This window comes from Apus apus, chromosome 3 (genome assembly GCF_020740795.1).
Source record: "Apus apus isolate bApuApu2 chromosome 3, bApuApu2.pri.cur, whole genome shotgun sequence".
Classification (NCBI taxonomy): domain Eukaryota; kingdom Metazoa; phylum Chordata; class Aves; order Apodiformes; family Apodidae; genus Apus; species Apus apus.
In genome coordinates, this window is record NC_067284.1 from 93,794,637 (window position 1) to 93,820,084 (window position 25,448).

General features: G+C 39.5%; 1 protein-coding gene across 8 annotated transcripts in view; it reads left to right on the forward strand.

Annotated features, from left to right (window-relative positions):
• UTRN (utrophin) overlaps window positions 1-25,448 on the forward strand; it is a 358,149-nt gene that overhangs the window by 38,307 nt on the left and 294,394 nt on the right. For 7 of the 8 annotated variants that reach the window (XM_051613510.1, XM_051613511.1, XM_051613509.1 and 4 more), the window contains one exon: window positions 19,186-19,247. In XM_051613510.1, the coding sequence (XP_051469470.1) occupies window positions 19,186-19,247 (62 nt within the window). Of the gene's footprint in view, window positions 1-8,429; window positions 8,464-19,185; window positions 19,248-25,448 lie in introns of those variants that run through there. The other variant, XM_051613515.1, reaches the window with a different exon arrangement.

Consider the following 25,448-nt stretch of genomic DNA (forward strand, 5'->3'; position numbering starts at 1 on the left):
TATCTAATCTACAATCAGTAACTCCAGTAGGTTTAAAAGAAAAAAAAAAGCTGCAAGTGTGAGTTACACAGTTAACTTTCTTGTGAGAACCTGCCTCAACCTTTTGTTTAGTCACCTTGAATGCATGTCAAGTTTCTCACAATGCTCAAGCTCATTTCTCAGTTTAATAAAAATGAGAGAAAACGTTGATGAACTTCACTATCAAATGATGATATACTCATAGTGTACTTTGGTAAGCAAGCAGTAAATGTGATGGGCAGCTATACAGGAGCAAGTATTTTATCTATTTCATTTTTGACCTGTGGCAGAACTGATTATGCAAAAATTACTGTTAGCAGGAGGACTTGCAACGCAAATACCAAGATAGGATTAAACCACTTGCAATACACCTCATGTGGTTTTAGTTAATTCTGATGTAGTTTCATCCTTGTTTTTAATATAGTCAAGCAGTATATTTTTGAAAAGAAAATGGTCTGTTATTCCCACTTCAATGCATAGTACCAGCCCTTGACTGGAAGTGCTTCTGTTTTTGAGTAATTTACCTATTGGTGACTAACTTGTTACCAAGTCGTTTTATTGGTTTTGCAACTGAAAGAGAAACCAAGGTATTGCTGACAATGCAAGATATGTTATCCTTTCAAGATATTTCCTTTTGGCAATGGATTAATATCAGAAAACAGCGCTGTTAGAATTAAATGATTAATGCATGATAGTGTGCAATACTAAATACTCTTATGTAGAGCATCCATCTTGTTTCTCAGATTATTTTTTTCATGTATTTGTTGTTTGGTTTTTTGTGGGCGGGTTTTTTATAGCAGTATAATAGCTTTGAGAGTTTGCCCTCAGGAGTTGAGCTGAAATAATTTTATGGCCAGGTACAGTGGCTTGCTATCTTATCTGACGTTCTTCCCTGAGCTAAAGGGAAAGATTCTTCTCTACAAATTACAGTAAGTGTGCCTTAGTACAGTTAATATTGTCTTTATTGACTGTGCTAAACAGGTTTGCCTTGATGGCTGCCAGATGCTCACCTGATGGCTCCCTTACTCCCTCCTCGACAGGACAGGGAGAGAAAATAAGATGCAAAGTCTTGTGGGTTGAGATAAGGACAGGAATATCAGTTGCTAGTTTCAGTTATGATCAAAGTAGACTGGACTAGAGGGAAAATCATTTATTGACAACTAAAAATAGAATAGGATGGTAAGAAACAAAGGCAAAAAAACTAAAACACCTTCTCCCTATTGTAGCCTTCTTCTCAGGCTCAACTTCACTCCTTCGTTCCCAAATCTTTGCTCTCATCCCCCAATGGGAATGAAAAAACTGCTTATTTCAATGGTATCTTCAAATAGAATAGTTTTTGGTTTTATTTTTTTTTTTCTTATTTGTAAGGAAAGCTGGCTTTTCTTGACAGATGCTGTAGCCAGCCCTCCGCAAGAGAATGAGCTTAAAAACTTAAGGTTCAAAAACTTCTAGGTGGTGAAGCTGTTGGTCTGAAACAGACTTAAGTATATCTGAAAATAATTCAAAATTTAGAAAATATGCTAATGCATATGGGAGCAAGGTTTGGCTGCCAGTGTTTCCTTGTGCCTTCATTTATGATGCATCACTCTAAACCCACCACAAATGAAATCCATGTTGAGGCAAGCAGACTATTGTATTAAATTTTTGCAGAATCTTAGGAACAGTCCTGATCAGCTGCTAAGCAGGTGTAAAGTTCTGCTGTTCTGTATGTAAATACTATCCTATTGTTCTTAATTTCACCAACAGCCAGCCTAAGCAGAAGTATTGGATGTTTTCTAGCCCCTTTTGCTGACACCTTCCATGGCATTCCTTATTCCTGCACACTGCCCTGTCTCCCTCCTTTACCATAGCACACCCAAAACTGCTTGCCCCAAAACTGATGCCTTCTGGAGTGATGTGGGGTGAGTCAGGTCACAGTGGCAAAACTTGCATGTCCTATTAACATTGTCCTTGTTACCCTTGAACATTATAAACAGCAAAGTCATCACAAGGAAATAATTAGCTATTGTTTTGACAGTGTTAAGGTGCTCGTTATCTGTAAGGTAGGTATCTGGTTAGCCTAAAAAATACACTCTAGCCCTTTGGAAAAAAACCCTCAAACCTACCATCGAACCCAAACAACAGAACCAAACTTCCAAGTGTGTGCACAAATTATCAGTGTCTGGAGAAATTTAGAAAAATAAGCTTGCTTCGTCTGTTCAGTAGTTTAGCATGCAGTTCTGCTGCAGCCACTGATCACAGTTCAATGAAAAATCGAATGTGGTGCTATGAATAAATCTGTAGCCATCTTATTTTTCATGGTGTAGTTCAAGGAATCAGAGCAAAGTTGATGGTAGAGTTGGTGGAAGTCCCTGTTAAATGTCTTGGAGAGCCAGCAAGCCAACAGGTGTTGTGGGAAATGCTTTATTGGCTTAGCAGTAGCTTGAAGACTTTTGAGGCAACTAGATAATGTCTGATTGACTTGTTTCATTATTGACTGCTTTACAGTGGCAGAGTGCTCTCTCATGTCTGATAAATCATGGAAGCTTTTTTCTTGTTCCTTGTCTTTGGATATTTATTTTCCTGTCATGTTCTCATAACAGCATAAGTGAATTACTGAGTCTTCACCTTTGCAAGAAACAGACCAAATTTGCAGTGGACGAGGAGTTAAAAGATCCAAAATGCTAACTATGTTGTCAAGTAAATATTTTTTGGTGGAAAGCTCCCTGGTATATTTGAATGACCTGGTGAGTGTGTTTTAACTTTGCTTAAATATGTTATTGCTAGGGTAATGTGAGGGTTTTTTTTTGTGATCTTCATCTTTCCTCCTTTAACTTTATGCACAAATACCCCAGTTCTTTGATAAATCTCTTCAGTTTCTCAGGATCTTGTTTCATCCACTCCTAATGTTATTATAACATTTCTATATTTATCCCTTTTACTCTAAAATTTTTGTATCTCTGGTTTTGGTTTCTGTATTTGCCCCTCCTCAAATTCCTTTCTGCTATCCTGTGGTTTGGAGACTGACAATATCCAGGTGAACTTGTGACACAGGGTTGGAGATTGTATGGTATATGCAAACACCTATGTTTCATCCTTGCTCGCTCCTAATCTCCTGTAATTCTTTCTCTACTTGCAAGTATTAGTGTCCTCACATACTGCTTTCTTGTATAGCATTTTTTCATACTGCTAAAAGTAGAGAGTAATAGGTTGAAATGAATTCTTTTCTTTAGAATGACTGGGCTTTTTCCATAATGTTTGTGTCCAGGAGATACAGGCAGTACAGCTTGGCAGCTGCAGTTCTCTGTCATCTTCTAATGTTCTCTTACTGAGCCCAAATGACGTTCTCCATTTGAAGTGTGAGCAGGCAGTTAGTCACTCTTAGTTGCTGTTCCTTTCTCTAGTTATGTAAAGTCTTGAGTGAAGCGTTCTGACCTGAATAGGAAGAGTGGAAAAACCATGACTCTGATTACAGAGAAGACTAAAGCTTCTGAGCTTATATTTGTTTAGTCTTTGGCAAGTTGTTATTTTTCTTCCATTGTATACTTATCTCTGCAGGACTGGAGACGAGACAAGGCTCTGGCATGTAGAAGGTTGTAATCAAATGCACAAAAATTCCAAGTATAATAGGTTGCTAAGTCAGCTCTTAGTCATGCTAATTCTTTTAAGAGCAAAAATTTTCACATTCTTTTGTAGCCTATGTAGACATCTTCTCTTTGGCACTCTCATGATCCTTCTTTTACACTTCTATATGACCAGCTTTGTGAGATGATTTTTGCCAGTCCATAGCTGGACTGAAAAGATGCTGGGGGATAAAGCCAGGAAGCAATATTCCAGTTCTACTGCTTTTTTAGCACTTCCAGATCTCTTACTAGCTGGACTGTGTGACTTCGAGGGTGATGATAGCCATATTAAGTAGATTAACTTTATAAAAAAGGGAAGAGTGTGTACCAGCTGGCCACTTGAGGTAGCCTTCAAATGTGAATTTTCATTTCCAAGCATATTGGACAGTGTTAATATTTTTATTTGAGCAAGCAGCAGGTAGGTAGGTGACTAATAAAAAAAATGTTTGGTCCTTCTGCACCAGCTGTCAGATGTGTGTGGCTACAGGAATTCTTTCCTTATCACTTTGGTGTGGTAAGCTTCTTGAGAAGTGAGCCCCTGCCAACCTCATGAAGTACAATAAGGCCAAGTGCAAGGCCCTGCACCTGGGTTGGGGCAATCTCAAGCATGATCACAGTTTGGTTGGAGAATGGTTTGAGAACAGCCCTGTGGAAATGGACTTGGGGGAGTCGGTTGATGAGAAGCTCAACGTAAGCCAGCAATATGTGCTTGCAGCCAGAAGGCCAACAGTGTCCTGGGCTGCAACAAAAGAAGCATCAAGGAAGGTGATTCTTCCCTTCTACTTTGCTCTTGCAAGACCCCACGTGGAATATTGTGTCTAGTTCTGGAGTCCCCAACACAAGAAGGGAGTGAGTCCAGAGGAGTGCTGTGAAGATGATCCAAGGGCTGGAGCAGCTCTGCTATGAAGACAGGCTGAGAGCGTTGGGGCTGTTCATCCTGGAGAAGAGAAGGCTCTGGGGAGACCTTATAGTGGCCTTCCAGTACCTGAAGAGGCCTGTAGGAAAGCTGGGGAGGGACTTTTATAAGGGCTTGTAGGAAGAGGGGTAATGGCTGGAAAAGGGTAGATTTAGGTTAGACATTAGGAGGAAATTCTGTAGTGTGAGAGTGGTGAGACATTGGAACAGGTTGCTCAGGGAGGTTGTGGATGCACCCTCTATGAAAGTGTTGAAGGCCAGATTGAATGAGGCTTTGAGCAGCTTGGTTTAGTGGGAGGTGTCCCCGCACATACAGGGGGTTGGAAATAAATGATCTTCAAGGTCCCTTCCAAACCAAACCATTCTATGAATACTTATTTTTTAAGTTATCCAACTTCTGCTACAGATCGCTTACTTGTGTCAGCAGTGGACAATCTGAAATATGAACAGTGTATTGCAGCTTGCTCTGTGATGTTTCAGTCAGCTGTGTGCGTGAGTTCAGATGTCCTTCCATAGATCATTACTACTGTTTCCTTGCTTATTTGCATCTTAAAGTTTTATTTCCTTTTGTACTGCTGCTTTACTTGTGTGTCCTGGTAAACACAATATTATAATTTCTGAAGAGTAGCCTTAATATATTGGTAGTGTGGAAAATCAGAAGTGGTAGGTGACATAAAATTAAAATAGAGAACTTTGGATATGAACTTTAAATTCGTATTATGTGAATTAAACTTCTTATATCATTGCATTGTGGATGAAGATGTTAATGATTTTTCTTAGAAGAATAAGTAGTTTGGTGATTTAGTTTTTGGGATTGTTGTCTAAAGGGACAAATATCAATTAAAAAATCTTGGAACAGCTGTTTAAGCTGTTAGTTTTTCAACTGTATTCATATTACAATGGTTTGAGATGATGACATGTTAAAGCAGAGCAACTTAAAAGACCTGTGTAGGTGGGAAGTGGAATTTGACTTAATTGCAGGCATGATAACATTAAGTGTCACAAGTATTTGCCAATTACAAAGCAGCTAGACACTAGCTGACTACTTGAACATCTCATGTGTCATATCCTCCTCCGTTTTTTTTGAAGGCAAATTACTAACTATGCCTTGCCTGTTTAATTACCTATTTTTTTTGTCCAAAGTGTACGACTGTTTATTGCTGCAAATTCACATTGCTGTGAACTTCAGTAGGATTAAGAAAGAGTGCCTACCAATGAACTAAAGAACTTGCAGGGTATTCCAGATACATTGAGATACCTTCTGAGTTTAGGCAGGGGGAGAAACCTTGGTGAAAGACTAATTCAGGGCTAATATGTACTCAGTCAAGGTAAGACCATGTGGAGAGTGACCAGAGGTCCTAAAAGTCTTTTTATTTTTATTACTTTAAATCCCAATGGCAGTGTATGATGTTCTTGGAATTGATCTGGTGGTCACTCAGAGTGCATCTGCAAAATAAAAAGTGGAATGTCACAGCTTCTAGCAAATTTTATCACCTATTGCTCATAGTTTTGCCTTGCATGTTGCAGATAAGACTGCCAGAAGTACTGAAGTTACTTGTTACAGTTAAGAACACAGTGTTGAATGTAAACCTTTTTGGTTTTATGTTTATAGAAAAGATCTAAAATTGAGTTAATAGTACTTCTTTAGATGCATTCTTCACTTTCTGCTCACCCCTAATTTGTAGTATAGAAAACTAAAGATTCAAAGGCAAGTCACATGAAAACTACAATGTCTTTAGGAGGTTTCCTGTGATTTCCATTTTGTAGTTGTATTTCACCCTGTTCGTACCACTTGTTCTTTCTGTGATGGTAATGTTATTTTAATGATTAAAATTTAATAATTTTCCTTTTATTACTTCCGTTTAGGTGTTACTTTTGTTTGCATAACCTGAAGAGTATGAAATGTATTGTTGATTTTTGTTGTGTGTGGGGTTTTTTGGTTTTGTTTTTTTGTTTTTACTACTGAGTTTTGTAGTTAGCTGTAAGTTATGTGCATAATTTTACTGAGACTTTGAAATCTGAAATTCTTGTTAAACATATATGAAGTTAATTTGTTATAGTAGCTTTCTCACTCAGAGAATTGCAAATACATGTTAAGTAGAAAGCAAGTTTCTCTTAACCCCATTGGGGTACCACATAAAAGAGTATTGCTTTTCTTTGGTAAGGAGCCAGTCTTTTTGCATGCTTTTGGGACTGCATCTCTGCTTTATCCCCATGTCCTTTCTCTCCCTCATTTGACCCTTCACCTCTGAGCAATTACACATTAATCCAGACCCTTTGCATCCTGTTCAGCTGTGTTGGGGCATTTGGGCTTTGCTTTACCAGAACTGGCTGATACTTGGGAGTAGTTACATGAGCAGGGCTGAAGAAACAAGTGTGTGGTTGGCTCTTGAGAGAGCTGGAAAAGTGCACATAAGGTGCTAACAGCCAACATCAAGCTGGGATGACTGAAACCTGCCTTTAAGCATGGCTCCAGTTCTAGTTGTGCTTGTATCATGCATTTCTTTTGGGATATTTGGGAAACACTTGTTCAGTACTCCTTGTTTATAGTAAGAAACATTATTTGATGCTACTTGCAAATAATTTTTCTTTCTGGGTTGAGGAGAGGTTCAAGCTGGGAAAGCCTTGGAAGAAATTGCCCCTTGCATTGTGTGACTCAGCAATGGTGATCTTGCCTTGGCTTTTTCTGGAGTGGGGGTTAAGTGCTGATCTTATTTTTAATCCAGTATGACACTGGAAAGGCATAAGTATTTTTATTGTTTAAAATATATCCAACCAAATGTTCTGAGTTTCAAGACAAACTTTTAAATTGAGGACATTATAATTTCATATTGTGTCACATGCTTTTGTCTGCTACAGAGGTGGTATTTTGCTCTTGCTCAGCTGTATAGCCTTCCTTTCTTACTGGTAGAAAGGGTTGATCTGCTATATGGTTATACTCTTTTCCTCAAAATCTGTGAATTAGGACAGCAAAAGCTCTTCTTTGACAAAATTCTGGCTATGCCAGAGCAGTTTTTTTATTAGTGATGTCCACACAGATTTTTCATATACCTAGCCAATGTGGTTGAGCCAGCAAAACTCAATGGTTTGTGTTTAGATGCTGACTTGTGCCCACTGGTGCTAAATTTTATTTTTTTTCAAAATAAGCTTCACAGTGTTTCTTCCTGTGCTGTCAACCACTTTTAATTTTGGAGGTAATTCAAAGATAAAAAGCAGTTCTTTATGAGGAAAAATTCCTAACTTGAGTTTAAACATTGCTATCTAGCTAAGTCAAAGTTGCATTGCAGGTCTGGTTTCAAAAGGTCTTGAACGCTGACCAAACTAGTTTCCTAATAATCTTCTGCATTGTCTGTTTCAACTGGATTCACAATTTCTGGTGGATTTAGCTATGTTTCTCCAGGGGAGCTGGTTTACCACAAGGAGAGCAGTTCTGGGTTTAGCCTGGTATGGTACTTGTGGTGGTGTCCACAGCTAGATACTCTGTGCTTGTACATCTTTCATAAACACATCTTTAGTGTTGCATCCTCTAATATAACTTTCCATTGGTTTCCTCTTCAGGGATTTCTTCAGTCATAAATTATGTCCATCTTTGTGGACTCTTAATTCCATAATCTCTTTTTTTTTTTTAGTCCATTTAAACTAGTGTCCTCATTTGTCTTGCTTTCACTCTTGGCTACTGTCATTAATTTTGGTACTCAGGCTACCAATATTCAGGCTGCAAGCTCCACCCTCACTGAAGCACAGACACCACCTGCTCTGCTGCAGGTTCATTGACCTTTGTTTCACAAAGTTGGGGATTTAAAGCTCTTGTGCTGCCTCAGCTGGGCAAGAGCTGTGAATTCTGAGCCTGCATGGTGCCGGACTCCTTAGCATGAGGAAGGTGTGCAAGAACCCTTTCCAAAATTGCATCTAGGCCAGGATTACACCTGTGAGTATTACTGATCTACTGGAGATGTTGCCAGAGGCAGCAGTAATAACCTGGCTTGTAATTATCTGCTTTCCTTTTGTTTAGCCAATTTCTAGGAAGCTGATGGCAAAGTATCTTTTCCAAATTTTACATGCCCTCACAAAACCATTTAATGTGTGAGTGACAACATTCAAGCCCCACATTCCATCACAGTCCTCCTAAAAGATGGTAATTAAATAATAAAAGCGTGGGGATTGGGATGCGTACATGTAATCCTTCACCTAAACCACTGCTGAAATTTCTTGGCCAAGGTTCTGCCAAAGGGTCAACGAGCTTTGAACTTTGGTTGCTTTCCTTTTGACTTCTCTGTTCCTGTGTCTTCTCCAGTTTTGGTCACACTGAAAGTGTTATAACCTGAAGGAGCTTTCTGTACTGAAGCGGGAAGTCTCAAGTGGGCTCACACCGATGGTGATCAGTGGCTTGCTTGATTGCATAAATGCCTGTTTTAATGCATTCCAGAGATTTATCCTGCAATTGTCAAACAGAATTTATATACTTTCAGAGCAGTTAATCATGGAGAGGTTCAACTTTAGGGCCTAATTAAGCCAGGGAAGGAAATGAGTTTAATTAGGATATAGGACTAGTAGTGCCTTGACCTACTGCTCTTCAGATCAAATCACAAAAGAAAATTCTCATGTTTGCCAGAAACTATAAGAGACAATTCACAATACTTTCTTTTTTTTCTTTCCTCATTAACATGTCTCCCTAAATACAAGGATTGTATGGGATGCCTTTATGTCTGCTTCTTGCCTCTAGAGGAAGAAGAGTAATTTCTTCATGAACCATGTGTTCAAAGACTTGCTTGGCATCACATTTTTCTGCACAAAGGTTGCCCTTTCCCCAGTGGTCAAGTATTTATTTTCCTTGGTTAACAAAAGAGTGTGACTGGGAAATTAACTATTCGATTTGTCTCAAGAAATGGACTTGCCTTTCACTTAATCTTCCTCACTGGGGCTGAGTGACAGTACAGAACACTTAACATACTTTGAGTAGGTCATGTGAAGCTAAGGACAGGTTAACTTACAGTGATGCTTTCTGTAGTGAACTTGTTTGGATTATTTTAGGCATAGAAATGAGAGTATTTGTTCTGGTTTGTTCTAACAAATAGTTTGGATTTAAATTCTTAAGTCATCCTGTCAATTCTCTTTGCCTGCTTCTCCTTTCTTCACCACATGAATTTTAGGGGCTTCCTTTAAATCTACATTGCAGGTTTCATCTTAATTACAAAGGTTAGTAGGCTGAGGTAAATAATTTACAGGCATCAGCATGACTGATCCTTGACAAAATAGTGGAATAGCTAATAAAGCTTGGGCTTAGTCTGTGTGAAAGCATAACAAACAACTTAAGCTTTTTTTAAACTGTGTTTTCCAACTTCATTTCTGTGGACAGGGTTTAGGTTTGCTGAGATCAGTATACAACAATTTGAGTTGAGGGATACTTTGTATTTGGAGTTGCTTCCCCACTGCTTCTGTTCCACGAGTGTTGCCTGTCCAGGTATTTGTAAGGGTAACAAATTGTTTTGAGTCTTGGTTGTGAAGAAATGAAATATGTGTTAGTTTGTGGTTATCATTTAGCGATAGAAGAGTGTGGAAGCTTTTGAGTATGTAGCTTGTTAAGTGAAATTGTATTATGGAGCAGCTTTCCAGCAAATGGCTTGATGAGCTTTAGATGTTGGCAAGTTTGTGAAACAGGAGCTTGCTTTCTTTCTCTTTCATTCCTTTGCTTTAGCGTGAGGATGCTGCATGTTCTTAGACATGATCCTCTCTCCTCAGTGCTGTTGAGGTCACACCTGGGTACTTAATGCATTTCTGGGTTTTCCAGTACAGGAGAGAAGTGAACATACTGGAGTGAGGCCAGTGGAGGGCCTCTAAGACAATGAGGGGACTGGAGCATCTCCCATATGGGGAGATGCTGAGACTCTTCAGCCTGGAGAAGGATCAGGGGAATGCTGTTAAAGTTCATAAATAGGTGAAGGGAGGGTGCAAAGAGAAGATGGAGCCAGGCCTTTTGGGTGGTGCCCAGTGACAGGACAAGAAGCAGTGGGAACAAACAGAGAAGTCCTTTTCTACTTACAACACTGACATGGGTTGCCTAAAGAGGTTGTGGAGTCTCTGTCCTTGGAGATGTTCAAAGCCTGACTGGACATAGCTCTGGGCAACATGCTCTGACTGGGTGCATTGGACTAGAGAAATGAGCTCTGTAGGTGCCTTCTGACTTCTGCCATGCTGTACCTTCTGTGAAAACACTTCAATGTGGAAGTTTACTAAACCTCTTGGAAGCAATGCTAAGAGTGGTGGATTCTAATGGGTGGTGGAGTTTGCTTAATACTTATGAGGTGGCTTGAGGCATGTGTATGAAAGTGCTAGAAGACTTTTATTGATATTGGTGTGATTATAACAGTTACAAAATTGCAACATATATGTAAACTATATATGTTTGTTGTGTCTGGGGTTTTTTGGTGTGTAAAAATCTTGTTCCAAGTGACAGACCATTATGGCTTTTGAAAGCCATATTCTTTATTTTGGAGTTAATTAACATTGGAAAGTTTAAATTATTTCTATTACTTTAGATGGATGAAATACAATTGTGTGAGTGCTATTTTTTTTGTCTTAAGACCAGATTTCCAAATACAATCAGAGATTTTGAGGCAATCAATCCCAGAAGACTAAAGCCTAGACTTAGTGACTTCATCAGTTGAATTATGCAATGTTATGAATGCCTTATATACTGGATTGCTAGGAAAGACTTAAATTCCATGTAGTTATAAATTCCATTTGTTTTTAAATAACTCTGGTCTGCATGTTGCTGTCACTGGAATGGCACCTACGTGGTCTGTATGAGAGGGTACTTAGTTCACTTGCTTGCAGAAACATTTAAATAGCATTGATGTAGTTTGTTAAATATGTTCACAGCATACACTACTTTGAAATATGTTGATTAATCTATTTTCATGAGACAAGTAGGGTATTCTGATTATGCTTGTCTTTCCATGTTTTTTTTTCCCCTGCAAAACTCATCCAATTTGGATTAACTAGTGGGAAATTTAATCCAATTTTCATGTCCTACAGCTAATTAAATAGCTATACATTGTGTGAAAATCACTGGCTGGAGGAAGAGGAGGCCCTGAATGCTGTGCTTCCACTAAAGAAGAAATAATTAAAAAAAAAAAAAAAAAGTAAAAAAAAAAGTATAGATGTCTTTCCTGGTGCCTGGTGGGTGGCCAGAGAGCATCTGCATGTGAAATACAATCTGGTGCATACACAGGCACTTCTGGCCTGTACCTTGTGTGCTGGGGTGGGAGCTTGCAGTGGTAGACCAGAGAGGTTGTGGGCAAGAGCTGGCACTGGTGGGATCTTCACTAATATACAGGAAGCCAAGCATAATTAATCTACTCCTTTCATGAAATTAGAGTGTGTAGTAGTAATAGGTAGGAGCTAGGTATTATTAGTTTAAATCTCAGGAATTAGCTGCTATTTGTGTAGGCAAAAGCTGTTGACCTAGAAAGGTTTAGAGCAGCAATGATGGCCTGTGGTGAAAGGAGATTTGGGGCAAGGTGGGGAGAGATGGGTAGACCACCTGGGAAAAAGATGGACAGCTCTGAAGGTGTGAATCACTGAAGGTTTTTATGTTTGGGGTTGAAAAGACATAGAATAGGGGATGGAGGATGATTTGGTATTTTTGAAAGTCAAGATAGGAAAACCTCTAGCTAAACAGAGTTGGGATAAAAAAAAGTCTGAAATATTAGGTGGCAGAAGTTCAGTGTTATGAATAATAACTTCAGAGTGCCACTGTCTTCATGCACCTGTCACATAGCACAAAATAATCTCTCCAGTCTGGTGGTTTCTTCGTTATCTGAAATGTGGTCACTTATCCTAATTGCATATGACAAGTCAGCCTTCTCACTCTGACATAAACTTGGAGCTCTGGCCAGAGAAACACATGGAATATGTTGCATCTCTAGCAGTACCTGTGAAAAGGTGTCTCTGGGATATTATTGCATTTCCTTCTGTCTCATCTGGTCTGTTTTTTCAGTCAATTATGAAAACTTTTGAAAAAGTTTACTCCTATGTGTAAGACTTTTTTATTTTAAAGGAGGTTTGCCACAGAGAATGACAATCATATGTGGAAAACAACCTAATGCCCTTCTTACCATGAACATTGTTTCCAGAATATGTTCAAACAAGGTTGTGATGTCTGCCTGATTTGAAACTCTGCTATAACTAGCTAAGAGAAATAGTTGCATATATATAGTTTATGGCTTGGCTCCTTTCTCTGCCCAAGCTTACTTGGGCCTGCGTGGGGTCTCTGACATCTGTTGTGTGTCTGCTTCTTTCTGGTATGCAAATGGGCTTTTTGTGGGGATGGCTCCTCTGTTATGCAGGAGATTACAAAAGATGATCACAATGATCCCTATGACTTTATATCCTATGAATCACCTCCACAAATGGAAGAGAGCCTAATAAAAATTCTAATTTGGGCAGAGAAAAAAAGAGCATAGGGCTGACACCAACTTGTGGAAAGCAGTTCTGTGTGTGTTTTCTTTTTCTTTTTTTTTTTTGGTAATCACTCAAAAATGCTAAGACCTGACTTTGTGTTCATAACAAAACAATCTGTGGTAAATCTAGCTTGTGATTCCTACCTTTTATTTGTCTGTAAATTTGCTCCATCGTTCTTAGTGGCCTTCGGTTTGTGCCCTTAGAAACGTCTTAACTCCTGCCCCAAATCTGGCAATTATCTGCCTTTCATCTGTCTTTCTGTGTGTCAGTCATGTTCATTGGGACCTCAGGGAGATGGTGAGAGAATCTTCCTCTCCCTATGGGTGAAATTTGTCCTTTGATATCTACTGGGCATGTATAATCCAATGTATCATCACGGTTATGTTTATGATACCTTCATTTCAATTCATTGGCAGTTTGTGAAATATGTGCCCAAGCTTATTTGTGTTGCACACAAAGCCTCCTTGGGCTGTCTTGCACTCTGGGAGCTGGTGTGGCTTGGTTTGACCTGTTGGAGGGAAGTGGGGGGTTGCTGGGCCCTGATGACGTCCTGGAGCAGCCCTGTGTAGATGTCTGGACACTTTGCCTCCAGTTCTAGGATTTGCATTGTCATTCTGTGAAAACAGCAGGGTTGCAGACTGACCAGCCTGGGCCATCAGACCTGGTGTGTGGTTTCACAGCATTATTTCTGTCTCCCAAGAGCTTGTTGTTCTCTCTAGCTTCCTTTTAAACATCATTCTGACGCACTGAGACTGGCAGTGTTGCATTGCTTTTGCTGGGAGGTATGGAAACAGCTGTTTTAATGTTGCTTGAGTTGTGAGGAAGCTGCCTTCTAAGTTATCAGTTGCTGGGGAATATTTTTATTGTGAAGTAAATACTATTTAGCTTAGACTCACAGCACTCTTCAGTAAGAAATGCAGGCTGGTCCTCATTCCTCATCTGTGGTGTCTTGTTTTTGATGGTGTCTATGTTGGGAAACACCAGGGCGTGAGGTGCAGGAACTTATAATTTTTTTTTGTTTCCTGTAATGCTTTTGTTACATATTTTGGTCTATTCAGAAAACTTACAATTTGGGAAACTGTGTTTTGTGTGGCAGTTGCTTTAGGCAGGAATATATATATATTTTTATTATTTTTTTAATTTGAGCTACTGTTGATGTAACTGTCATTTTGCCTGACTCCTGAAGTTGGAAGAGAAAAGGAGAAAGGAATGAAGGAAAACTTTGGTGCTTGCCACTGACTGCTGAAATTAAAATTGCTGTGCAAAGGTGAAAGCTTGCAAGTGAGTTACTTTTTGCTGGGGCCATTTCTTCTAACACAGTGTTGCAAAAGAAGAAGGGATCTGCAGATTAATATTAACTTTTCCTTTCTGTGTTTTTTTTGTGTTTTTTTTTTTTTTTTTGTTTTTGTTTGTTTTTTTTATTTTAATAATAAATCCAAAGCCTTTCCCCCTAGAAAAGCCCAGCTCAGCACAAAACCTCAGGGCTGCTGATAAGCATTATTCTGTCTTAACAAAGTTAGGGCCCAGTAATTCCAATGAACATCAGAGGTTCTTCTGTGAGCTTAGTGGTGACAAACTCTGGTGCTTTTTAGTGGCTTGCTTGGCTTTTTGCCTCTTGCTATTGGACATAAAACCCACATTGGTTTCCATCCTCAAATTTTAGATGCTTGTTTTGTGTCTTTTTGTATATGAATTAGTCTGAATGAGTTTTGCAAAAAGATGGTTACTTTCAAAACACCTTTTCTATCCAGAAAATCCTGCACCCAAGTATATGAAACTTTTCTCTCTTTGTGGTGTGGGGTTTTTTTGTTTGTTTCTTTTTTGCTGTTTTCTTTTGTTACTGTTTTCAGGGTCTCACATGTGTGTGTTAATCCTGGGTAGGGCTGTATCCATGGTAGATACTCTTCTTGCCCTAAAGGCTTAGGCAAAGGGATGTTTCTAACTTTGTTACATTCCAAATGTCTTAATTGAAATCCACAGGCTAATTCCTCCTTTTATTTCCAAATTCCTTTGCTGCAAACTTAAATAATGAGATGGGGAAGGCAAATTTAATTCTAAAAATGTGCGATGACCCTTGGTAACTTGTGCTGGAATGGTTGAGCATTTTCTGTACTTGCCAATCTAGTCTGTGCACTTCTCCAGGGCACTTACATTGTAGTGCTGCTCTGCCAGGTGTTTTGGGTATGATAACTTTTGTCTTTGAAAAATTAAATAACATAGCTTTGTCATGTAAGTGTGTAGTGCATTTTGGGGAAATAAGAAAGCTGGCTCTCAGTAGGAAGCAGAGGTTGAGGAAAGGGCAAACCGCAGCCTGGTGAGGTTTTTGTGTTTACCTCTATTTTTAGCTAATTTAGATTCCTTTTTCTCCTGAATGCAATATTCACAAGGTAAAATAGACTGAACTTAAACTCTGGTTTCAAAGTCCACAGATAAAATTAAGGGACGATGCTAAATGTGGAGGAGGTATGTAAGCCTGTAAAAGCAGTTCCTGGGGGTGACTGGATGCCAGGACACAGGCTGGGCATCTGATCATAAGAGCCAGTTGTATTGAGTGTACTCCAGTTGCACGGACATATATCATGTTGTATAACAGAAACAGGCTTTGACAAACAAGCATCTAGGATAGGAAGCTTTTCTTCTCTCTCTTGTCATCACAAGAGTTTAATTTTGTGTGCATGTGTATGTTTAGGTTTCTTTTTATTTCCTCTTGAACAAACTGTTCTGACGCTGACCATTACAAGTCTGTTAAAGGACTGGAGGGCAGGTAGAGCCATGTGGGCCAGAGGAAACAGTCAGTAGGTGATGAAGGAGAATTTGGCCCCAAGTCAGTCCTTGGCTTTTATCATCAGGCAGCAGCAGTGTGAAAGGAAGCACAAATGTCTTGGTGACTTGGTGAATTTGTTTCTCACTGGGCTGTGACTTGCTGACATTTTTAATGTCTTGTGGGAGAAACTGGCTGGAGTACCATGCACTTTTGCTGAATGGTAGTATTGCGTTTTTTTGACTGAATGTAGCTAATTTGCTATTTGAATCATAATGTCAGCCTCCAGGTCTTAGCTTTGCAGACTCATAGGAATCTAAAGACAATTAATTTGGGGGATAAAATAACTTGTCACTGTTGTTAACAAAGCACTAGCGTTTCAGTTACAAGTTTCTTCCTGGGGATTTGTAGCAGAAAGCTTGACACAACCCTAGCTGTAAATGGCCAATTATGAAAATCTTAGTTCCAGAGAATTTTATAAAGCAAACATGAAAAACAGCCTGACTTACCTGACTACTGGGTAAGTGTAGTAAATGTCATGTATGCTATGGTAGCACACATAGCAGGATCACCTGCACAAGCCGGATATGCAGTCTGGGGGGAGCAGCTGTAGCAGCAAGGCCTGCTGATGGAATTCTGGCCGGCTGTAGGTGGTGTAATGCTGAGAAGAGCTGTCACCTCCTGCAGGGCATGTGCCTGTGAAGGGGCTGAGCTGGATTTATGAATCCATGACCTTTTCATTACTTGTTAGCCTTTTTACACAGTTAATACATCTACTTTTGCCTGTCTGCATGCTCTGCCTTTACTATCTTAAGGGGTAAGCACTTTAAAGGAATGTGAAACCTTGAACTTTGGGGTTAGTCTTGATTCTCACAGAAGTTTAAGGAAGGAAAAAGGCAGACCAAGCCTTAGGAACGCATCCCAGTACTTAAGTGTGTGAGAGGGTGTTGGCAGAGAAGTGACAGAGGTTACTGAAATACATTCAAAGAGAGAGAAGGATTTTAAAATCTCAATACATTAAATACAAATAGTATTTGCAGTTAGTGCAAATGGAAAACAGTTGAACAGTCTGGGATTGAGTTTTGTACGAATCTAGCTTTTTGGTTGAAGAGAGGCATCAATAAGCTAATCCGTTCCTGTCATCTAAACAACAAGAACAAATACTTGAACTGGAAAGAATGTAGTGAATATATTCAGAATATTTGGAGTTTAAATCTTGACCCTGTCTCCTGGGTACTTGGTACAGAGCATCCTGCTCTCTGTCTTTGATGGTAAGGTGCCTGTTTCACTGAGGGAAGAGAGAGCAAAGTTAATGAGATCTTTTAGGTAATTCTGTTCTCCCAGAAGGATACCTTGAATTTCAACATACTGCTTTAAGCATGGTCTGCTGGGCGTGCACTGTAGGTATCTTGAAGTGCTTTCAGAAAAAAAAATTGTTATGCATTGGGCTATTTTTGATTTCTGTTTGAGCTCAAGGTGTGACTGTGTTGGATCAGCGTTAGATGGCGAAGGGGAGAGGCACAGAAGCGTGAAACAATGGCTGCTGGCTGCCACGTTGCATCAGATGTGCACTCTTTGGTGTGTCCAAAGCAAGTTCTTTAGCTGTAGCCTAAAAGGAGCCCAGAACGGAGATTTAAGTTTATATAAACGTTTTCATACAGCTTATTAAATCTCAACTGCTGTGACATCTCATTTCATACCAATGTGACAGCTTCTCTTGTCTGAACTGAGCCACAGCCCCTCTTCCTTGTTCATGTTTTTTAAATAAAAATCGCCTAGTTGTTTGTTCTGCTGCTCCAATAACCTGTGTAACAGATTTATGGCTAGATATATTAGATGCAAATGGCATCATTTCACATGCATGTTTGGCCACAAACAAGAAATGTTGAGGTCATCTCCCTAAGGAATATTCTGGTATTAGTATTTTGTAGGGTTTTAATTTTTTTTTTTAAACATCTGGGTTTTGTAGGTAAAACTTCACTGTACAACAGTCTGCTGTCTGAGGTGTATGACCTTTTAAATGGTGTCTTTTAATCATATTCTGATCTCTTCAGACTGTATAAATATTTTTTCATTATTTCATAAAGTGGAACATGTGAGTTTCACTTTTTTTTTTCATTTATTTTTTCCCCTGTGGCTTCATCCTAATGCAGGGACAGATGGTTTGAACACCATGGTGGTATGCTTTGTTGTGGTATGGGGGTCTGAAAAATCAGTGCCCGCTGCCATCAAGAAGTTCTGCAGTTGAGCATCCCAGGCAGCAGTGTGCTGTGGGTGTCTGAAGTGTGTTTGAGTCTGGTCCGGAGTCTTGAAAAGGCCTCTTGGAGATTATGATCTGGGCTGCAGCTGTCAAACTGAGGTTGTCCAGTGGAAGGCACTGCCTGCCTTGGCTGTGGTCTGCCTCATGGGTTTGCAGTTTAAAGCCTTTCACAGGCTTAATGTGTATCTTTTCTTCTTGGCTGCAGGAAACAGGCCTGAAAATCCATGGTTCCCCAAGTTCCTTTGCCTAGACTGATGTCAGCAGGTATCAGTGCAAGCGATGAGGCATAGTCTTCTCCTTAGCATTGCTCAGTGCAATTTACCCAAGAGGTGTCCTGTGATATCGGCAGAGCTGTGCTGGAGGTGGCTTATTCTGGTTTAGTGTGACAGATACTGTAAAACTGCAGGTGACTACCAAAATGCTTCCTTAAACAACCTGGAAAGCTATTTTTTCTCTGCACAGGAGGCAGTCACTGCTCTTTCCTCTGTTTTTACCTGTAGGTGCTCACCTGTCGTTCCTTCTTGTTCTGCTGGGTCTTTCTGGCTGTCTGTTGGACCATAGGTGATAGTCCTTTGGTGTCACACCAGTAGGGGCATCTGAAGGGAAGGGCTCAGCAGCCCTTCCCACACTTCATTTGAGCTTGACTGTGACTGATCACTAGCACGGTTCCTAACCTGGGTGTGAAACCAGGTGGAGGGTGGGTGAGTAAGGATGCAAGTGCTTCAAGAGTTATTCCAGCAGCTTTGCTATTGCAGTTGCTGTGCTGTGTATTGAAGGAGGCTATTACCTGCATCAGAAGCTTGAATAAGGACCTTCACAACTTTTGGAGTCATGCATGCAAGCAAAAACATTTTGACAAAATCTGTTGACTTTGTAGATTGATTTTGACCAGGCAGGAAGCCTATGGATTTAATGTGTCAGTATCCTGCTCAGGAGGTGCTGGGAGGCTGATTCTAATGCAAAGGAGCTGCTGTGGTTGCTAGAAAAGTTGAAAGACTTCTGTGACTCTGCACATACCAGAGTCTTGTAGAGATTTGAACAGCTTTATTGACAGATTATGCAAAAAATTCTCCCACTGAGTGAGGATAGTGTTTAATATGACCTGTTTTGCACAAGATTTAGAAGAGTGCACCATCCCTCATTGTTTTCTTCTTTTCTCTCTCCAGATGAACACAATGATGTACAGAAAAAGACATTTACAAAATGGATAAATGCTCGCTTTTCCAAGGTAATGTTGGGTTGAAAGTACTACTTAATTTTTATTTTACTGTTTGGAACAATATAAGTTAAATATACTTTGCTCTTACTTTTGTAGACTATTACTAGTAAAATGTAAAGAACCATGTAATGAAAACAGATAAAACACTGTAGTGTTTGTTCCCTCTCTTTTCGCTGTGCACAAGCATTTGATACTACGTGTCTTGTTTAGGAAAAAATGGAAGATTCTATTCTATTAAAGTAGCCATCTGCATGATGGCATCTGAGTTTTGGTCCTCCTTAAACAGTTCATTTCTCCATGCAGTTTTCTGAGTGCATTACAGCAGATTTTGAACCTTAGTCGTGTTTACTCTCAGTGCTGCTGAGTCAGCTTTACTCATCCAAAATACTCTGTAAAAGTCCAGTTGAAGCCACCTGGTGTTACTTGTGTATTGACTCTTAAATTTTGTATAATTGCTTATTTTGATCTTTTCCTTGGTTCTTATGCTGTACACTTCTTGTTTTAATTCTCTTTATTGACTTGAAACTTACTGAGAATCTTGGTTTTTGTTTTAGGATGAGAAAGGAAGTGATGATTGCTTTGGGATGCTATTTAAAACCTGCTTTCTGTGCTGTTCTGTTGGTAGTGAAAAATTACACTTTGCCCAGGAGCAGGGTTGCTGTGGGTAGCTTCCCTACTTTATAGTTTGAAAATGTGAAGGAACCTGGGCTATTATCAGAGAAAACTTTTTTTTTTCTAGGCACTATGGTGCTTCAAGGGGGCATGATGACTAGTCTACATCCTTTAAATGAAAAGGGGCATGCATGTGAAATCCTGAAAGTTTATATAAATATAGAAGGAGGGGGGGGTTGTGGCTTATTTTTATTTTTGCAGCCACCCCAGTGCTATAGTAATGAATGGCTGCCTCTGGAGTGCTGCCCTTCTGAAGTTCTTGGTCAGCAACACTGAGAATTTTTTACCTTCCTTTCCTGTGCAACAGGACACTGGGCAATACAAAGCTTGTGGCCTTGGTTGGTTCACTTTGGCCTAGGTTTGTTTTGATTGAAAGCTGATATCCTGTGCTCTTCATCCAATGCATTCTTGGCTAGTTTGCCTTTGAAAGGAGGAGTGTGTACACGTAACCAGTTGTTCTATGCCCTGCTTTTGACTGCTGCCCAGAGAGGAAAGGCCATCCTGCGGGAGGAAGGTTAGGCAGGGCAGGATCATGTAAGGAGTGAATACGTGATGGTGATACTGAGAATGTGCTATGTGACTTGTTTGTATATGTTATGGACATTGTGTTGAGATAGGTAAAAATTTCCATTCTTTAAACTTGTATACCCATTAATATATTTTATAAGGTGACTCCTGGATTTCCCTGCCACAGGGTATGGTCAGATACTAGTTGGATTTGAAGTAACTCTCTTAACTTCATGGCCCATTAAACCACACGTAGCTATGAAAGCCACGTTAATGATTAAAGAGACTATTTAAAAGGACATAATGCTGACTACTGCACATCTGATTCAGACTTAAGCATGGGCTACTTTGCCATTGCAAGACGCAGATTTATGAAGTCTGGCATGTTCAGATTGTAAGTAAATTGCTGGTGTTGAGTAGAAATCATCTACTGTAAGAAAGTCTAGTTTTAACTGTGCCTTGAAAATGTAAAGAGACTGATTTTGGTCTTACTGAAGTGCTTGCATTTACCAAGTCATTTTGGGTGTTTAAAATACCTAGATTGATTCAGCAGTTGAGTAGGAAAGTGATTTTAGAGGTGGGATAAATGTAATCTGATTTACATTGAAGCAAACAAAATTGTAACTAAGGAATTTTGTATAGAATTGCAAAGTTCACTCCAAGAATTTTACTTGTCCTTTCATGTTAGTTATATTGTTGTTGCCCTTCATTTAAACACAAAGTGTAGGCAGTTGAACCTCTGAAAACTAGTTTGGCATACCAAAATCCTAAAATTGCAATTGTACAATGTTCTAAAAATTGCTGAACTTTATTAAAATGGTTCAATAGGGTTTTACAAAGGAACTGAAAGTAGAGTAGTGTTTTTCCCATCTCTCAGAGTAATCAGAGAATAGGTAGATGAGCAAGAGACAGTATCTCCAGTATGCTGAGGCACCAGTATCTGATTCAGGCATCTATTCAGTGAGATTCAAGTTCTTGCTCTAGTTCACAGTACAGTGACTTTTGTTTGTGTTCTTAATTTGAACCGTGCTACAACTAAATGCACGTACTCTGAAATGAAGGTACAAGCACATTTAAAGGAGATTGAGTCTTAAGGTCAATAAATGTGCTCAGCCAGGCCTCAGTGCTCGCAGTAGAAATCTTTACCTTAGAGCTGCATCCACTTTAACTCACAAGCCTATGGTGATTGTATAGTAAGAAAGGGTGCATTGTTAAAATTAAAGGCAATAAAAATTGCTACATAAACAGTCTGTTTTACTAGGCTTTAACCAGTAAGGAAGTTTGCTTTCAAATAACTTTAAATACAAAGCATTTAAGTGGATCTTTATATTAAGCCATGTGATGTTTTTTTATTGATGTATGTTTTTTCCATCACTCTGTCCAGTCTAATTTGGAGAGTCATGGATTTAGCTGTTTGCCTATGGATTAGCCTACTAATTAAGGCATGTAGTTGTATGGATAGGTAATGTATGGTCTTCAAACTCAGAAAAAGGACAGAAACCACAATTTTACAATCACATTATCCCTTTCTATCCTTTTTCCTTAATACTTACCAGTTCATAAGTATTAATGGATATATTTTTCAGAACACCTTTCTGCAATGCAAGAGTATTAACTTGTGTTTACAGCCACTGCAAATAAAGGCAAATAGCAGAAATTTCTGTTGATTTTGAATGCTCAATCTGAGACTTTTGTTAGATTACCCAGAGAATTTGACATTTCTGTAATATCTCCATGTTAATCAGAGCTTTTGTTGAGCCTTATAACAGAGCCCAAAAGGTTTCTCTCTTCTTCAAACTCAAGCAAACTGTACCAAATATCTAGTTGGTTTTCAGATGGAGCCTGATCAGCATAGAGAAGGGACCTCAAGAAGATAATGCCTGTGTCAGCGAGTACTGGGTTTAATGATCTAAGGAAGCTTCTTAGCCCGACACAGTAAGGGATTATGTGTAAAATTGTGCTTTAAATGATTCTGATTGATTACAGGGGAACTCCTGGGTAAAAGTAGAGTTTTAATGCAGATCCACAGAATAACTTCTCTATTAACCATTAACCATATATTATTTGTTACGCATAGGTAAGAGGGGGATGAACAAAGATTTTGTATTCTAGTTTTGGCTATTCCAAGCTTCTGAATAGTTTCAATTTATATCTATCTGTATGGTGTATCGCAGGCCTGGGACTACTAGATCCATCATACAGATCTGACACTTAAGCTGGTAATTACACAGCACAGTGTCTTTATACTTGCACTTGCAAGTCTAGGTTTCTAGAAACAGAATAGGCATGATTCAGGAGTCTTGTGTCTCACTTTAGACCCTACCCCATTCTCTTTGCTTTCTTTACTCCTACTTTCTGACCCATTTTTCCCCCCCCTTCATGTACTATTGCATCCTCTCATGTCAAAAGGCTTGTCTGGCTGGCAAATCCAAAGTTTTGATTGCCCTGCCTGTTTCATTCCTACCTATGTCTTTGTCACTTAGTTCCTTTACCCAGGAAGATCCAGTTTTTCTTGTTAAAGCTCCAGACCTCTGCATTGTTAGCCCTTCATTTTCCCTTCTCCCACTCTACATCTCCTCACCTTCACGGCCCTTACAGGATTTCATGCTTGTGTGCTTGGTCCTATTTGTTAATCTCTCTTTGTCTAAGGAGTTCTAGCCTTGCTCTGTCTTTATCTCCTTGCAGGAATCAGTCTTTACTGGCTTGTGTTCTCCCCTTTTCCAAGGTACCTCTCTTCCAAGTTTGCTTTCAGATTGGTTACTCTCCTCTTCTGCTATTCCTGAACTTGGCAGGTAGGACCCAGAGTCAGTGCAAGAAACATGGTGCCCTAACTCTTAATTTAGACCCATGGAGTCAGATCTGCCACAGCCTATTGGAACTTAGTGCTGTCACTCTAGAGGAAGTTCAGATCTGCATGGGTAAACTGAGGCTCTTCCTTTTCCCCAGAGAATCATATGTTCATTGTGTTTGGGAAGCTTTTCCACAGGGATGGCAAACGTTATTGCTAGGAACATTGTGCTGTGCAAAAAGGACAAAACTCCTGAGATGTTTGCAATACTCAGTGAAAATGACACTGGATTTCTCTGCCCCCCTTTCCCAGTCTTTCCTATGGGTGACTATTGAATGGAGTCAGCTGGGGACATTGTTCCAAGGTGTCAGGAACTGCATTCAAAGGCCTTGCATATGTGAGAGCTGTGCCTCCCTTCCTTTTTTGTCATGTAGTCCCATTTTTTTCTAATCCAAGCTTTCAATTTCTTTCTTCTTATATACAGAAGCCCTGAACAGTCTTACTTCTGTATTTGCAGTGTTCTTGTTGTGTGTATTTCTGTGATCATGATCTTCCAGGTCCTGTGCTGGTGCCATGACATCTGCATTGGCCAGCAGCTGTAGCAATGTCAGGGCTTGGAGCTAGGACCCGCCAGTGTGGGTAAAACCAGATCTCCCATGCTTTTACAGCATCTTAAGCTCTCTCCTGCTCTATGGTTTTCCAAAATGCATTTCAGCTGAGGGTTAAAGAGCAAAGAGGCTGAAGTGCAGCTTGGGAATGAACTGTGTCCTTCAGGGCTGAGCTCCATCCAGGTTGGCCTGCAGAAGGGCAAATGTTCAGTGCTGGGGCTCCTAAGCATTTCCTCTCCTGAACTCTGATGGGTCCCCTTCCCTGGAAGGTTATGAAATAAAGAAAAGATGAGAGAAGACAGGGCAGTAGGTGAAGTGGTGAGCTGTACTTGGGGTGCTTTGCAATGTGATGGCTTTATATGCATCTTGAAATTAAAGTGGTCCCTCCATCCTTTATAGCTGGCATGAATGCATTTGCTAACTGTAAAGTTTTACCTAACTTTCTGGGTAGTGTGCTGTTTTCTTTTCCACCACTTTTGCTCCTTAATTTTCTCCTTTCCTCCAAGGGTTATTTTACCATAACAGTAAATGTCAGACCCCATATTTTTGAAGACATTTTGCTGCTCCACTGCTGACTCTTAGCAAATGTGATAAATCTTTTTAAAGACAAAGCATACCTATTCAAGATAATTAATTTCACATGACCCAAAACACCTGAGGCCAGAGACATCTCAGAATGGATTTTTTTTGGGGAAGGAGAATTATGGAGTTTAATGTATTAGTTATGGAGGAAGAGAGATCAAAAAGATTGATTAGGCAGTTTTATCTGTCCAAGGAGACATCACCTAAGATGATCTGTAGTCCTTTTTCCTGTTCATTTTTTGTGGTGCAAGCAAGGAAATACCTGAGTGTTGATAAAGTATTATCCAGTCTGATTGCTCCTAAAAAATTGTGTATAAAAAAAAATTGCCTTAACCTGAGGAATAACCCAGATAGAAGAGAGTTTTTATTTGTGTGAACTGCTTTTTAAACATTCAAGTTTTAGTCTACTGTTCATGTTTTTAAACTTGATTGTTTAGTCCCTCCTTCTCTGAAGAGGAAAAATAGGATGTGAATTAACAAAGATGCAGGAAAATAAATATTTTTTTCCTGTAATAGATTATGAGATGTGGTAAGAATGACTAGTTTCTAGCATAAAAAGCAATGATACATAGCAGTTCATGATCTCTCCCAGATTTAGCTATAGCATGAGAGTTGCCTGTTTTCTGCCTTCCTCCTCAACCGCTGCTGTTTTCTGCTCTAAGAACAGGGTGCAGGCAGCATCTCCCTTGCTGGACTTTGAAGCTTGTTATAAAAATATGGAATTCAATTACTGCTGGTTTTGGTCAATGCTCTGGGCTTTTGGGATAGAGTTTGACTGATTCATGGTCTCACTTATCATCCCAGTTGTTAGAATGTTTGTGTATTTGCGTTTGTGGGACCTTCTCAGGGACTAGAGCTGAACCTGGCAGAGGCACTGAAGCAAATAGTCCCTTTACCTGTTAATCACTAACAATGGTGAGCAGGAATTTTTTAAGGCATCAAGTTACAATCTGAAGTTAGCTGACTTAAAAAAAAAAATAATCAAAATAATAAAAGGAAAAAGAAAAGAATCTTGCAGTCTTACAGAAGAAATAACTGACTGTGATAAGAAGT